At 43.3% G+C, this 16,926-nt stretch overlaps 1 protein-coding gene across 2 annotated transcripts in view; it reads left to right on the top strand.

Moving 5' to 3' along the window:
* exoc6b (exocyst complex component 6B) overlaps positions 1-16,524 on the top strand; it is a 124,950-nt gene extending 108,426 nt beyond the window's left edge. For both annotated transcript variants that reach the window (XM_026162788.2, XM_026162786.2), the window contains 2 exons: positions 12,764-12,876; positions 16,276-16,524. In XM_026162788.2, coding sequence (XP_026018573.1) covers positions 12,764-12,876; positions 16,276-16,402 — 240 coding nt within the window. In that variant the 3' untranslated portion in view covers positions 16,403-16,524. The remainder of the gene's footprint in view (positions 1-12,763; positions 12,877-16,275) is intronic.
* The last annotated feature ends 402 nt before the right edge of the window (positions 16,525-16,926 follow it).

Genomic DNA, 16,926 nt, shown 5'->3' with positions numbered 1-16,926 from the left:
AGCTGAGAGTGACATCACTCCCGATTTGAGCACATTCCAGTAATACAACACTAAAAGCAAGAATTTGTTCTCCTCTTAGCAAGGTCACACATGTGACACAATAAAGAATTGTGCTTCATAATAAAAATGCTAAATGTAAAATCATTATAACAAAAAATACACAAAAGCAAGTTTAAGAAGATGAGGTTTGAGCTTGTTTGTATTTAGAAGAGGAAGAAAGTTTAAGAGTCTGGAGGCTGCTGCTGCAAAAGCTCTGCTTCCTTTAGTTCTCAGCCTCGTAGCTGCACGGCCAGCAGACCCTGATCACATGACCTTGTGGAATTAGCAACAGTGTGACACGAGAGTAACCTCGAAGCGACGCTCTGAATAACCTGCAAACGTTCTAGTGAGTTTGCTTAAACAAATGAACGATGGATTACAATAACTGCATGAATAACAATCTGCAGTTCAGAGGGAGACACAGTGGCACTTAACTTGGGAGTATTTCTTAAGTGACAAAAGCAAGAGACAACCAGAGATTGAACATGAGGATCGGTGCAAGCGTCACCAACAGTCAACCCAAAGGTTTCTGATCATGTGCATTGCTACCATCTCGGATTGTGGGGTCCGTGGGACCGCTTCCAAATTCTGCTCCACATCTCACCTTTAACCCTAAAATCTGGTGCAGAGTGGAAGCCAAAAATATGGATTGTGTCAGGAAGAAAGCAAGGAGCTGAAGGATGACAGACAGCTGCCGTTGTTTTTCATGCTGAAGGTAAAAACTGCTTTCTCAGGCAGGACGACCACCGTGACGGGCAGGTGTCGAGATGCTCCCTCATTATTTTCCGCCTCAAATAGCCAGCATGTCCTCGCCTCCTTTTTCTCTTCTGTCTGACCTTAAACATACTCCGGACGCACAGACCTAACTGACAGGTGTGGGGGTGGTCTTTGTGTGCTGATGGTGACCTTTGAACTTTTAAGTGAAAAGAGGACTTAGCGATGAAGCTGGTGATGGACAGGTGTCAAAGGAAACGATTTAGCCTTGGAACAATTTGAAGCATTTTCTCTGCTTTGCTAACCTTTGACCTTTTAATCTGCTGAAAGTAAAATGTTAGATAACAAAAATCTTTCACTTTCTCCCACAAGCAGAAAAGAGAGAGAGATTATATAGTGCTGTGAAAACGTAATTGGTTTGTTAATAATCAAATTGTTTTGGAAAGCTTAGTTTAATTTCGCTAGCCACACTCAGGCCTACTTATTGCCCGAACTGTTGAATCAAGAAATTACTTAAGTAGAGCCTGTCTGATAAAGTGAAGCACGCTAAAAGATCGCAACACATCATGCCATGACCTAGAAAAACCAAAAGCCATTTTTAAGGCTTTGGGCCTCCAATGAACCACAGTGAGAGAAATTATCCACAAATGGAGAAAACGTGGAGCAGTGGTGAACCTTCCCAGAAGTGACTGACCTACCAAAATAAGGTCAGCGTTCACAATTCAACAATAAGAAAGAGTCTGGGCAAAAATGGCGTCCGTGGGAGAAAACCTCTGCTATTTAAAAAGAACACAGGTCCTCTCACATTTGCCAGAAAACGTCTTGATGATCCAAAAGAATTTTGGACAAATATTCTGTGGACAAGTTGTTGGAAAATTTGAGTCTAATCTAGTTTAATTCTAATGTAAAACCAATGCAGCATTTCACAGATTGAACATCATACCAACAGTCAAACATGGTGGTGGTACTGTGATGGTCTGGGGCTGCTTTGTTGAATCAGGATGACGTGCTGTATTTGAGAAAACCATGAATTCTGCTCTGCACCAGAAAATCCTCAAGAAAAAGGTTCAACTATTAGTTTTTGTCCTGAAGCTCAAAGACACAAACTAATAGTTTAACCTTGGGTTATGCAGGAGGAACACACCAGCAAGTCCACCTCTGAAAGGCTCAAACAATTCAAATGAAGGAGAGGCCTAGTTCAAGACTAAAGTTTGACATCACAGTCATGCTCAAAAACCCTCCAATGTCTCTGAATTGAATGAAGAGTGGACCAAAATTCCTCACGGTGATGAGTCGAAGGAAAAAACAGTTATCACAAATGCTTGATTGCTGTTCTTGCTGCCAAGGGTGGCACAACCAGTCATTCGGTTTAGAGAGCAAGTAGGTTTGGATAACTATTTCTCCTTTATAAATGTAAACATCATTTAAAAACTGCATCTTGTATTTACTGGGGTTATCTTTGTAGATTATTAAAACGTGTTTGATCTGAAACACGTGTGACAAATATGCAAAGAGATATGAAATCTGGAAGAGAATAAATACTTTTTCCCAGCACTGTACGTGCAGCCTGGATGCTAATTCCACTTTATTCCTGTAACAGGGATCTCAACAGTGCCGCTCTTGCTTTTAACAGCACTTCACTGGGAATAAAGACAAGAGTGATCTCACATTGGGTGACTGACGCACGACGGATGAAGGCGGTAGATTTGGATTGTGGAGATGGACGGTGCCAAAAGGGCTGCTTTTCTTGATAAAAGCCTGGTGCACTTTCCCTGCTTTTAGCAACCTTTGACCTCTCGCCTGTCAAATTTTGAGGGGCACAGAGAGCTAATAGAGCTGTGAGACGAGTGTACAGGGAGAGGGAGTAAGAGCACTGGAGCTTAAAGAGCAAGGGATGAAAAGTTAGAAAGCGTTACTTATTATCCAATATGGTGCATTTTTATTCATTTTCCTCTCCCGTGTAAAGATGAATGATACTAAGTTCACACCGCTGGGTCACAAATTTGTTTTCTTCATAGCCGAAACATTACATAATCACAACCTAACTGTGTGTGTGTGTGAGTGTAAACATGATGAATTCTGGGTGACCCTGACGTTTGGCCATTAGCAACGGGAACACGGCAATTCCCCAACGGTCCCAAACAAATAAATCCTGCCTGCAGCCGGAATAACCATTAACAAGTCTGCTAAACACTGAAGAAGAGGAGGGGGAGGAGGGGAGCGTAGACAAATCTGCGGATGGTGAGGGGAATCGAGGAAAGATGCAAAGGGGGGAGTGTATGGGTCAAGTTAACTTGGGAGAAAGGGAGAAGGGAAAAGATGGGGATGGATGTGAGGAAGTTGAAGTAGCAAGTGAAAAGCTTGAGGAGGTAGAGAGGGCTGAAAGAAGGGGAGGAGAACACAGGGAGAGTGATGGGGAGAGTAAAAAGGTGGGTGAAGAATGGAAGTTGGGTTAAATGAGGAGGATGAAAGAGATGGAAGTGACAAAAGCTGGTGAGGACACGAAAAAGGAGGGATAACGAGGGAAAGAAAGGATGGAGGGCATGGAGTTTGTAGAAACAGAGAGAGAGAGAGAGAAAGGGGGAGGGGTGGAGAAAGAGGGAGGGAAGGGGGTTTGTGGGTGAGGGATTACGAGAAGTAAAAGAAGCCCATTAGCGGAGAAGAAATGAGAGAAAACAAACAAGAAATGTGAGGGCAACACATCACTGTTATTCTGCCCACCCCCCAGAAGAATAAGAGGAAGCAATAATCTGTGTGTGTGTGAGGAGACAGCAGCGATAGCGTGGGGGAGGTCACAGCGAGGTGAGAGAGGGAGAGCGAGACGGAGAGAGAAGTTCAGCTAGAGGTGAAGCGAGAGACCTGCCGTTTTCTGTGTGTGTGTTTCGGGTGAATCAAGGGTCAGGTGTGTGTGTGTGTGTGTGTGTGTGTGTGTGTGTGTGTGTGTGTGTGAGTGAGTGAGAGAGAAGGACCTGCTGGCTCGCGTGTGGCTGGGTTTTGTTTTTTTTTTGTTTTTTGGACAGCCCAGTCTCTTTTCCATTTTCATCAGTCTTATCTGCCTCCTCCTCCTGCTGTCCTCCCTTCTTGTTGAACTTCTCCTACTGTTCGTGCCCTCCACTCCTCACTCCTGTGTCACCCCCCTAATCGATGTTTGCGTTAGACTTTTTTTTTTTTTCCCCCTTGGTGCAAATTTGCAAAGAAAAGTGACGTATAAATAAAGTTTGTCATCCAAACTGAGGTTCACTCATAAACTTTCCCTGCTGCCCTGATTTCTCCCTTTTCTTAATTTTTATCCCTTTTGTCCCACATTACTGCTCTTAATTTTACTCAGATCAGCACCTGAGGTACCAAAGTTGAAGACAAATAGCCGTAATTTTACGTGTGCACCCAAATGCTGCCCTCCCTCACATGAGATGTTTTGCCCAAAAAAAAGACACAGCTGTTAATGTTACGATGAAGCTAAAGGTTTGTTTTTGCAGCAGTTTTTTTCCATCTTGTCTGTGACGCTCCCCATACTAATTTTTTCTGTTGCATTTAAAAGAATAAGAGTGGAAAACTAGCAGACTGAAAAATGAAGATTGAGTTTTACTTTTATAGCACCAGATAACAACAACTATAGTTGCCTCAAGGTGCTTTATATTTTAAGAAAAAGACACTAAAAAAGAGAGAAAACCCCAACAGTAAGATGACTCCCTATGAGCAAGCAGTTGGTGATAGTAGGAAGGAAAAACTCCCCTTTAACAGGAAGAAACCTGCGGCTTGGGGAGGGTCTTTACCTTACAGTATACATTTGCCAACTAGCCCACAGTGTCATTGCTTTTAGGTCGATCCCTCATCATGTCAGGTTTCAAACACACCAGCATGGCTGCAGTAAAAACCCTGAACTCAAAGTTTGAAGGGTTGAAGGGACTTTGCTAACCAATGTGGGATCTTGTGTATGGTCTGTGGTCCTGTTCTTCTCTCCTTCCTAGTCTTTGTCCTCCTCACTGCTTTTTTCTTTCTCTTGTCCTCTGCAATCCTCATGCCTAACGGGAAATTTTGTGCAGGTTTATTTTCCTTTTATCTCTGATACAAAAAAAGAAAGTGGGTGGGAGAAGAAAGCAAGAGATAAAGGAAGACTGATGCGCAGAGCATGATTGCAGAGTGAAGACAGTGATTTGCTGTCAGATAAAATGAAAATCTCACGAATCTCAGCCAGCAGCTTATCCATCTATGGATGCATGGTGGCGTGTGTCTTCTTTGCTGTGTGTGTGTGGGGGGGGGGGCGTTACTTCCTGTAAACAGGCAGCTAAAGTATGTGTTTATCCCACATGCTTTTACCTTGTATGTTCCTCAGAAACAAGTACAGATGTGCTGTGTCTTTGAGCACAAAGCCCATCCTCCAACACCTTCAACAATAACTTTAAAAGGCTTTTTTTTGCGTTCAAACATCTGCGTTAAAGTGAAGAATAGTGCGCATGTGGTCCCCACAAATACAGACGTACAAGCAGTGCAGACATACATACACAAAGCAAGGTGCGTGTGCACAAATAACTTCCTGCACACAAGCAGATGGAAACATCCTGACAAACAATATTATATAATACTCAGACAGTTTATGTGAACACTGTGCACACACTTGTATCGGCACCTAATCATCAAATAATATTTGTGCTTTAACCGCCCTCACTTGTGTGTGTGTGTGTGTGTGTGTGTGTGTGTGTTTGTTTGTTTATATGGGAGGATTAGCAGGTCAAACCTCGGCCGTGCAAGGGTGAACTCGGGGACAAAGTAGAGAGAGCTGAACGCAGAAGTGAAAAGGCCAGAGGGTGGAAGGAAAGGAGCAGAAAGCAGCGATAGGAGACGTTGGGAGGGGGTCAAAGGAGGGAGGAAAGGAAGGGGGGGGGGGGGGGGGTCCAACGGAATCACTTGTCTTGCGAAGCCAGGTTGAACCATTTGAGAAAATATTTAGGATGTTTCCTGTTTTCAGGAATAACTCTGAAGAGGTGAAGTCAGGTAGAAGCCATGACCTTTAAAAAAAATACAGATAAAGATGCAGCTTCAAGGACTACTTTCACTTATATATGACGTGAAATAATAATAATAATAACTTTTTTTTATGGCATTTTCAAAGCACAGTGACAAAGTGCTTCATATTTTGATAAAGTCTCACGTTCTATGGCACAAAATAAAGGGGAACACTTAAAGAAAGGCTAATCAATAAAACAGATAAATCATATATCTGACAGGCTGTGGAAGAGAATAAACATTTATATTAAAACAATCAGTTTTGGTGGTTAGTTCAGACTGGTATGACTTCTTGGTACCTGCTGATGGGCAACTCCTGATCCAGTTAGTTTATAGCTGTTTAATAGCTCGGTGGCACACCCAGGCTTGTTAAAGTTAAAGCAAAACTTCAATTTGTGCTCACAAAATTCACTATAATTTAATAATAATAATAATAATAATAATAAAGCAAATAAGATAAGATAAGAGATAAGAGAGAACTTTATTAATCCCTCGGGTGGGTTCCTCTGGGAAATTCGATTTCCAAAAAAGCACAGCACTGACAGAAGTTACAGAGTTACAGAATATTATATATATATACACACACACACACACACACACACACACACACACACACACACACACACACACACACACACACACATAAATACAGAGACAATATAAATAAAATATACGAAGGGGATAAATAGAATAAATAGGAATAAAAAATAAAAATACAAGTGAATTGCACATTTCAAGTATTGAGTCTATTGCACTGTTGACTATTTACAAAAGTATTGCACAAAAGGTATTGCACAGTGAGGTGAAGAAGCACTACAGCTTAGTTGTTCCCCCCTCCCTCTCCCCTCCAGAGAGGAGTTAAACAGTCTGATGGCGTGTGGGACAAAGGAGTTTTTAAGTCTGTTAGTTCTTGTCTTGGGGAGAAGCAACCTGTCACTGAACAGACTCTTCTGGTTGTTAATGGCCGTGTGCAGAGGATGCCTGGCATTGTCCATAATGTCCATCAGTTTCTTTAATGTCCTTTTCTCTGCCACTGTCACCAGAGTGTCCAGCTTCATGCTGACCACAGAGCCAGCCTTCCTGATCAGTTTCTCCAGCCTGGATGAGTCCTTCTTTGCTGTGCTGCTCCCCCAGCACACCACAGCATAGAAAAGTACTCCAGCAACCACCGACTGGTAAAACATCCTCAGGAGCTTCCTGCAGATGTTTAAAGACCTCAGCCTCCTGAGGAAGTACAGTCGGCTTTGGGCTTTTTTATACAGGTGCTCTGTGTTGCATGACCAGTCCAGTTTATTGTCCACCCACAGCCCGAGGTACTTGTACTTGTTGACCACCTCCACCTCCTCCCCCTCTATCTGAACCGGCAGTGGACCTTCTCTGGACCTCCTGAAGTCCACAACCAGTTCCTTAGTCTTTGAGGTGTTGAGTTGCAGGTGGTTTGTGTGACTCCATGCGACAAAGTTCCTCACCAGACTTCTGTACTCCTCTTCCTGATCATCCCAGATACACCCCATGATGGCTGTGTCGTCTGCAAACTTCTGAATGTGGCATAATTCAGAGTTGTAGCCGAAGTCAGAGGTGTACAGGGTGAAGAGAAGAGGGGACAGCACAGTTCCCTGTGGTGCTCCTGTGCTGCTGACCACAGTGTCAGACGTGATGTCCTTCAGCCTGACGTACTGTGGTCTGTCGGTGAGGTAGTCGGAGATCCAAGCCACCAGGCAGGGGTCCACCTCCATCCTGTTCAGTTTTTCCTGAAGCATACAGGGCCGGATGGTATTAAAGGCACTGGAAAAGTCAAGAAACAGGATCCTGACCGTGCCTTTTCCCCCATCCAGGTGTGAGTGGGCTCTGTGTAGGAGGTACAGGATGGCATCCTCCACTCCGACACCCGCCTTGTATGCAAACTGTAGTGGGTCCTGGGCATGTTGTACCTGTGGTCGGAGGAGGTTGAGGAAGAGCCGCTCTAGAGTCTTCATAAGATGTGACGTCAGTGCCACCGGTCGGAAGTCATTCAGCTCATTGGGCCGGTTCTTTTTGGGGACCGGGACGATGCAGGATGTCTTCCATAGGGCGGGCACTCTCCCCAGTCGCAGACTGAGGTTGAAGACTCGTTGTAGCGGCTCCCCAAGTTCAGCAGCACACGCCTTTAGCATCCTAGGACACACCTTGTCTGGGCCTGCTGCCTTTCTGGGGCGAAGCTTCCTCAGTTCTCTCCTGACCTGATCCACTGTGACACTGGGAGGTGTTTGGGAGGAGGGGAGGGGGGAGATGTCTTGCTGCTGAGAGAGGGATTGGAGGAGGGGGGTGTCATGGTGTCAGGAAGGGGGGGAAGCGAGGGAGGCAGGAGAGTGGGGATTGGACTCTGTAGTGAAGGTGAGGGTGGGGGGGTTGTGGGCTGGTCAAACCTGTTGAAGAAGTTGTTGAGTTCGTTTGCCTTCTCCACAGTCCCCCCCACTGTGCTTTTCTTGGTGTTGTGGCCTGTGATGGTTTTCACACCATTCCAGACCTCCCTCATATTGTTCCTCTCCAACTTCTGCTCCACCTTCCTCCTGTAGGTGTCCTTTGCTTCCCTCAGGCAGCGTTTTACCTCCCGCTGTGCTGCTTTCATCTCCTCCTTCACTTTGCTCCTGAAAGCCTTCTTCTTCATGTTGAGGACAGCTTTGACTTCCTGTGTTACCCACGGTTTGTTATTAGGATAACACCGTACCGTCTTAGCAGGGGCGACTGTGTCCACACAAAAGTTGAGGTAGTCTGTAAGACAGTGTGTCGCCCCCTCTATGTCCTCACCAAGTGGGCTCAGGAGCACATCCCAGTCTGTGGTGTCATAGCAGTCTCTCAGAGCATCCTCCTTTTCTGGGGTCCATCTCCGGATGGAGCGCGTTGTGACCGGCTGCCTTTGGACGAGGGGTGTGTATTGTGTTTCGCTTTAGTTTGTCAGGTTGGTCATCACAGCCCGCCTCATGAGGTTTTGGTGTATTTCTTGATTCACTCTCAAGGTGTTTACACGATTGTGAGCTTCATAAAGTGCTGTCAGCTTTTCTGGTCTGTACTTCTAAAAAAATATGCTCCATTAAAAATAATTAGGAAAACAAAGTAATAATGAAACCGAAAAAAAAAACCCCCAGAGTGTTTTTAAAATAATAAAAACTGAACTGAACCTGCTCTGGAAATAAAGGTGGCGTGAATTCAAAATAAGACAAAAGCAGTGCTTAATTGGAAAGTAAATACACTGTTATAACTCAGTAATCCCACAGCAGTCTTCAAATTCTGGGTCTTTATGAAAGGAAACTTCCACGTGTCTAAAGCACGAGCGGCTGTGGCTCAGGAGGCAGAGAGGCTCGTCCAGTAATTGGAAAATCCCTGATTCAATCCAGTCTGTATGTTGAAGTGTCCTTGGCCAAGATAGTTTTAAGTCTGTGTGTCAAAGGTAAAGCGCTGTATGAATGCATGTGGAATCGTGGCTTATGGTGGTCTTTAAGGCCATCTATTTTACTACTGACTGAAGCAGGCACTGTTCAGCTGGTCTTGTCTGTATTGGTTTGATTGTATGAGTTCAGTTCCCAGATAAAGAAGTAACTGAACACCCAGTAAATTCTTGTTTCATTTGGGCCGATTTATCACGTCGCAGAGATGTAGCAACTTGTTACATCATCCACTGATTTTTGAGTCAGCAAGTTCATCGACTGGTCTGGTGTTAAATACTGTACAGACATGTCCAAGACAGGTCAGTCAGAGTGTTGTAATGTTTAGAAGTTGCTGACCACGAATGCTCTGCAGTTACACGAGTTATTTTATTAATGTACAACAGCAGTTACCTGTCGATTCAAAGGTGTTACAACACCACCAGTCCCTTACCAGGGCCACGCCCCTTTCCTTCTCAGTCAGCGATGTTAAAGAACGAGTGGTGACGTAATTAGATGTCAGCAGCTCAGTGTGGTTCTGCAGGACTTTGATACAGACGATGATTGTTGACGATTGTCGGCTATGTCAGCTATGCCCGCTCCGCACAGGCATGGAGATGTTAGCCTGGAGAAAGGCACAGTCTACTGCTGTTAGCACTGTTTATATTAGCAACACAAGCTGCTAGCACCGCAGCAGCCATCAATACTTGGAGTGTTTGGATTGCGTGGGCAAGAATCTAAGACCTACCTCTTCCTGACCACCTCCTCTTTGTCTGGGTGGACACCAAGGCGTTCCCAAACCAGCCCAGAGACATAAACTCTGCAGCATCTTGGGTCTGCTCCAGGGCTTTTTGTAGGACAGAGTCTGGAGAGATCCAGAGAGTTTGACAGCCTCGGGTTCTTTGATATCTTTCTTAAATCCACTGTCCTGCTGCAGGAGGCTGCTGCCATCGAGGAGTGCATGGGGGGAAGGGTTCTAAGTCTCCAGCAGAGGTTAGCTAGGCGGTTCATGTCAAAAATAACAAACAGCAGCACTATATGAAGTCACCGCACAGTTCAGTGGTACAAAACCAAGTTGCTAAGTGTGTGAAATCTAATGGCGTTAAACTCAGTGGAAGACTGAAAGCACATCCATGACAGCTCGACATTCTGATTATACAAACACAAAAATGCGTGTTGGATTGAATAAATAGTGTCTCTCTGACTTGAGTATAAAGAAGAATTAAGAAAAGATAAAGGACCCTCCAGGGAACTTGTAAAAATCAATCCTATGTACAATAGGGACTAACTGGATGATTAACGATTCCATGCAGGAGTTTCTGTGAGGTGAAGCACAGTTTTCGTAAACGTCAGGACCATAGTTACAGATGTGAACGCTGAGAAAGCAGCAGTACAAGCCAGTGACTTTCACAGATTTTTCACTTCACTTAATTTCTCTCGTGTCCTCTGTCATCCGTTCTGTTTTCCCCGGTCGCCTGCCGGGGCACCTTCATCAGCTAACTCCGGTCTATCCCCTTCTCTTAGTCTTATCTATCCATCTTCATCTGCCCTTCCTTTACCCTCTCCCTCTTTCTGTAAGCGCTGTTATCCATTCCTCTCCATCTGTGTCTCCTTCCATCTTTACTCTCCCTCATTTTCTCTCCCCCTTTCCTCACATGTGGTTTTGCTCTCCATCCCTCTGTACTCCATTCCTCCACCTCCTCCTCTTCTTCTCTCATCCCTTGCTCACATATGGTTTCTCTCTCTGGATCTGTGTTTGGTGTTACCCAGAGTTCACTGGGGCTCCTGCTCATATGTGTGTGTGTTTTACAGACAGAGATAGAGAGACGGCGTGTGTGAATGTCTGCAGGCTTACGGGTCTGCCTGCCTGGGCCTGTTTCTGTGTGTGTGTGTGTGTGTGTGTGTGTGTGTGTGTGTGTGTGTGTGTGTGTTAGGTAGAGTTCAGCAGGGCAGCGGCAGGTTATGCAACTGTTTGAAATGTGGGCCATTCCGAAGAAGACTCAACCTCTCCAGCTTGTTGCTTTTCTTTCCTTTCCCTTGACCCGTTTGCCGTTTACTTTCTTGGCGTTGTTGCTTTTATTTACCTAAATGTAAAAATGTCTCCATGTGGGGAACTTAAAGGTTTCTTGAGACGATTTGGTCATTTTTTAAGTGCTGAAAACATAAACATCCGCATTAAGTTGGCACAAGCTGCAAGTGCCAGAACTTAATACTATTTCCTTTGGAGTTACCCGGACTTCACAAGTGGTTACTCATATAACATGCGGACTGATCTTCATCACAAGTGGCACTTGTAAGCAAGCATAATCTGACTAAAGCAGTAACCCACAAACAAATGTGCTTTTAATGTTCTTATTAATCACACTGAGTAATAACTCACAGTGCAGTCTGGACGCAAACAGCAACATCATGAGGTTTCCTGTGGCAACTAAAGGGAGCTGGACGGCAGCGGGAATTTTTGACCATTTCTCTGTTGGTCTCTTCGGTTCATCGCGGTTTTTGAGCAGTCTTCAGAGGGGTGTACTACCCAGCGGGATTAACGGGTTCACCGTCATCTGTGGGTTTCTAGGTTTTGTTGAACCATGATTTCACCAGCATGGTGGAATCATGGGATGAGGGTCTAGTGTGCTAATGTGGAGTTAGTGTGCAGTGCTCTTTTTTTAGTGTCACATATGTAGATTTTTTTCACTAAATGTGAGATATAAAATGTTTATATATTTCTATAGAAATTAGTTTTCTAGTAAAGATTCAATAACAATAGGACTTACTGTGATATAACAAAAACATTTTATAATTACAGGACAGTCGGGGCAGCATAGAGCAGCATTTCTACATTATGTAGAAAAACAGAGGCGTACTGTTGAAACTGCACTTCTTTTTCATATATTAACACTTCCCAGGTATTTAATATGTCTTAATAATCTGTAATCTTTACACTGACACCAAGGAGAATTTCACTGGTCCAACCCACTACTTTAAATTAAATCAACACCTCTGAGCTTTGTAAAGTTTTTGAAAGTTGCGATTGAAACGTGATTGCACCTGCCAGCCTTTTTCAAGGAGAGCACAGTTGGTGTGATTTTTACAGCGAGCTGCACCTCTATTACTTACACTCCCAATCCTGTATTTCTGAGCATACCTTAGGACTCACTCATGTCTGATATACTAACCTAGTGGCATAGATGCGACAGCAAGGTCGTGATGAACGTGATTATCACTGCTGTGAGTGAGGGGGTGGTGTGGGGGTGCCGAGCTGAGCAAAGAAGGCCAGAAAAGCTGTGATAAATGTGGTCATGGAAGCGCCACACATCTGTTCACAAGACAAACCTTTGGCTCTGAATCCATCTGAGTACATCGTAGTTGTATAAAACACCACATATTTATCTTCAGAGCTGCTACAGGTTCATGTTTCCCTGGTTTTTGAAGTGGGCACCAGCTGTTACGCAACATGTTGGTGGGTTAGTGAGTGAATCGGTGATCTGCTGGTGTTTATTTCATCACTGCTTAATGGATAATTTATCATCTCCAAAATCTGAGATCTTCCTATGAGTAAAACAGAAACACTCCCTAAATCTCACGTTCTTCCTCTGACTTTTTTTTTCTAGTTACTGGATTTGTTCACCCAGTGGGATTGGTCAACCTACCTGGCTGATTACGGCAAACCCACCTGCAAATACCTGAGAGTCAACCCACACACTGCACTGGCACTGCTGGAGAAGTGAGTAGTGATTCATCATTCTGGGATTCACACATTACTGTTAATCTGTTGTTCTGTTGCCTCATTTTTTTGGATGACTCAAATCCTTGTTTTGCCATTAACTGACCAAACAGTTTCTGATTCCAGCTTCTTAAATGTGAGAGTTTCCTTGTTTTCTCAGCTTTATACTACTGTTAATTTCATGTTAATTAATCTCACAAAAAAAGTTGAAGCCCTCACTGTCAAGTTTTATGAATTTTCATAAACTTCTTTCTATTGATAAAACGTCAACATTTTGGTTAGTTCCCCCCCACACATAAAAATTTAAACCCTGCCTGGCTCAAATTTGGCTGATTTCCTTATCAAGGTCTGCATCACATCCAGCATGTTTGCAGTTGTAGATCAGTGGAGATCCCACTCTGAGCTTGAGCGCTTGTGATGTGTGCTGGATCCCCTTCAGTGTCCCAGCACAGTTTTATTTTAGGGGAGAGGATTAAGTTTCTTGGAGCCAAATCTGGATTGTGCCTCAGACAACTCCATGTTCTACAACAGTCTGATCCAATTGTTTATTTTATATATTTATTTTTATTGTATTTTTTTTTGTAGTTTGCAAACCTAAAAGTGTCTAAAAAGAAAGAAAAATAATTTCTGACCCTGTACCCCCAACATCAGGCTTGGACATTTTGGACTCTTCCATTGAGATTCATTTGTGGTATTTCATAGTGAAACCTAGTTCTCACAACCAGCCCTTGTCCTTGATATACAAGTATTAAAGTCAGGTTGATTTTACACAGAAGTTGATGTTTGTCCGGTTACAGATCTACATGTGTTGGGAATGGGATCAGACAGCAGTGAAAGTTGCACAAGGAGATGACCTGGAAGGGCAAGCTGTTGATTTTGCCCCCTTCCTGATTTCTTAGACTGATGTTTTTGTTTGCATTTTTGTAACGCTTCCATTTTTTCAGATCATCAAATAAATGTCAACATTAGGCAAATATAACGCATTACAAAAATACAAAATGCAGTTTTTAAATGATGATTTCATATATTAAGGAAAAAATTCTATCCAGATCTACCTGACCCTGTTTGAATACGTCAACTTTGAGCACCCACATGTTTTGGAAAGCTGAGTTTAGTTTCACACACCCACGCCGAATTACTGCAAGAACTGTTGAATAGAGAAATCACTTAAATACAACCTGTCTGACGAAGTGCATTGTATTAAAAGATGTCAAACACCAACACATCACGCCATGACGATCTAAAGAAACAGCTGAAAAACAAAGTCATTGATGTCTGTTAGTCTGGAAAGGGATACAAAGCTACTTCAAGGCTTTGGGATTTCAGGGAATGATGGTGAACCTTCCCAAGAACACAACGACGACTCATCCATGAGCTCACAAAAGAACCCAGAGCAACATCTAAAGAACTGCATGATTCAACAATCAGAAAGAGACGGGAGGAAAGTTTCAAAGAGAAAATCACTGCTGACCACAAAGAACATAAAGAGTCGTCTCACATTTGCCAAAAAACAAGACTTTTGAGAAAGTATTCTGTGGACTGACGAGACAAACTTTTTGTAAGGTTAGAGTCCGGTTACGTGTGGTGTAACACAGTATTTCATAAACAGACCATCATACCGGCAGTCATACATGGTGGTGGTACTGTGAAGGTCTGGGCTGCTTTGCTGCTTCAGGACATTTTGCTGTAATTGATGGAACCACGATGTCTGCTTGATGTACCAGAAAATCCTGAAGGAGAATGTCCAACCATCAGTTTGTGTCCTGAATCTCAGGCTCACGTGGGTTATGCAATAGAACAAGGATCCAAAACACATCAGCGAGTCCACCTCTGAGAGGCTCAAACAAAATGAAGAAGAGGCCCGGTCAAAGTTTGGACTTACGTGAGATTTAGATGCTTTGCTGTGACTTAAAACAGGATGTTCATACTCAAACTCCCTCGATCTTTCTGAATTAAAACAATTCTGCAATGAAGAGTGGACCAAAATTCCTCCACAGAGAAGAATTGACAATTAACACAAATGCTTGATTGTGCTGGCCCTGGCAGCAACAACTCTAGTCAGTTATTAGATTTAGGGGAACAATGACTTTCTCACAACCCATGTAGGTTTGGATAACGTTTTCCTTTAATAAACCAAATCATCATTTAAAATTGCATTTTGCATTTACTGTGGTTATCTTCTCTAATGACCTGAAATATTCAAGTATGACAAACATGCAATATAAATTGGAAATGAGGAAGTGGGCAAAGACAATGTATGTTAATGGATGGGTTTGGGGTTTGTGGGTTATGCAGAGCTCCTTTAATGAGAAAGCCAACATCAGATCAGTGGAAATCCAGCAGCATTCCTACATCAAATCTCATTTGAACTTTTGAACTTCATCCACCTTTTCCTCCATCTGCTCTTTTCTGTCTCCTGTCCTCCTTCATGTTCTTGACAGGTTGTTTAAGCCGTGAGTATCGTGTGTGTGTGTGTGTGTGTGTGTGTGTGTGTGTGTGTGTGTGTGAGAGAGAGAGTGAGATGCTTGTTTGAGGCATGTACTTACACCAAGACCAGTACTCGGGTTTACTAAAGCTGTTTACCTTCTTCCTTTTTAAAAAGGGTGTGTGCAATCTCACCTTCCGTATTACTCACTCTCACACATCCTGAGAACATAAACTCATGTCGTGATGATACTGATGTTTATCGCCATGGCTGTTAACCATAGGATGTTATCGCTACAACACCACCCGCATCCTGTATCTGTGTACCATCAGTGTAGGGCCATAGAGCCCGAGCTGATATGAAAATAGGGAAGATAACCACACACACAACCTGCATGAACTCAAAAAGTTATAATCTGACTTTGTGGATCACCGCCTCTAAAAGTTTTCACACAGAAACCTGAAAGTAAATACACACTTTTAAGACTTGAGGCAAGAAACAACAACAAAAAAAAAATACACACGCACAAAGTCATATGTTCTCGTTCATTGTGCGGCAGAGCACCTTAATTAGGGACAGCCTTTTCTCTTCAGATAGCCAGGCCTGGTGGTCTCTCTTTGCCCATGAGGAAGCACCCTACTGGGGTTAGTCTGGTCTGCTGGGCCCCCGAACTTCCTGGAGGTCGTAACGCTCCAGTGTTCAGCTAAAGAATACAAAAAAAAAATACATGCCGAGATACACATGTGACAATGAAGGTTTTTTTTCTTCTCAAATAGGCGACCTTAGCAGGGATGTGTGCTTGTTCTGAGCATGCTCATAAACTTGTGTTTTCCTGATTGCATGAAATGAACAGCCCAGTAAATATTGATCCTTATTTGTCCCTGATTGATTTCTTTAAAATCTTTTTTTATTTCTGATTGGCTCTTCTTTCTTCCCTGTTTATTCTTGCTCACCCACCCACAACCCATCTCCAGGATGAAGGAGACGAGCAGGAAGAACAACGTCTTCGCCCAGTTCAGGAAGACAGATAGAGACAGGCAGAAGCTCATCGACACCATCATCAAGCAGCTACGCAACCTCATCGCGCAGCACCACACCTAAAGCAAGCCACACAATTGGCCAACAACCCCACGAGGCTGGTGTATGCACCTTAAGTTAAAAAAAAAAAAAAAAACTTCAAAAAGCAACAACAAATTAGGCAGTCTAAAACTGGAAAAAGCACACTGGATGATAAGCTTGCAGTCTGATTAGTGTTAGTGGTTACATTTTGGCTGAAGACAACCATGTAAGAAACTGTCCACAGTAGCATGTTAGCTGGAAGGACATCCTTTTAAAAGCAATGTTGTACATCCTGAAAGTTCAGTTTTAATCGAGCTATCTGGATCTGCTTAGATAACCATACAGGCTTCTCAAAATGTAATTCCGTGTCCACACGTCCTACCGACTTATAAACAGAAGTCTGGTGCCATGTTATATTTTTCTTTAGTACAGAAAAAGATCAAAACGAACAACAAAACTCATCTTTCTAAAACTGTTTACTCGTCTATTAGAGCCATTTGCGATAAATGGCAGAAACCTGCTGAGCCTTGTGTTTTTTAAAGTTCAATAATATTTCCCACTGATTT

This window comes from Astatotilapia calliptera, chromosome 3 (assembly GCF_964374335.1).
Source record: "Astatotilapia calliptera chromosome 3, fAstCal68.1, whole genome shotgun sequence".
Classification (NCBI taxonomy): domain Eukaryota; kingdom Metazoa; phylum Chordata; class Actinopteri; order Cichliformes; family Cichlidae; genus Astatotilapia; species Astatotilapia calliptera.
Note: the sequence above shows the minus strand (reverse complement) of the source record. Positions and strands in the feature narration are given on the sequence as shown.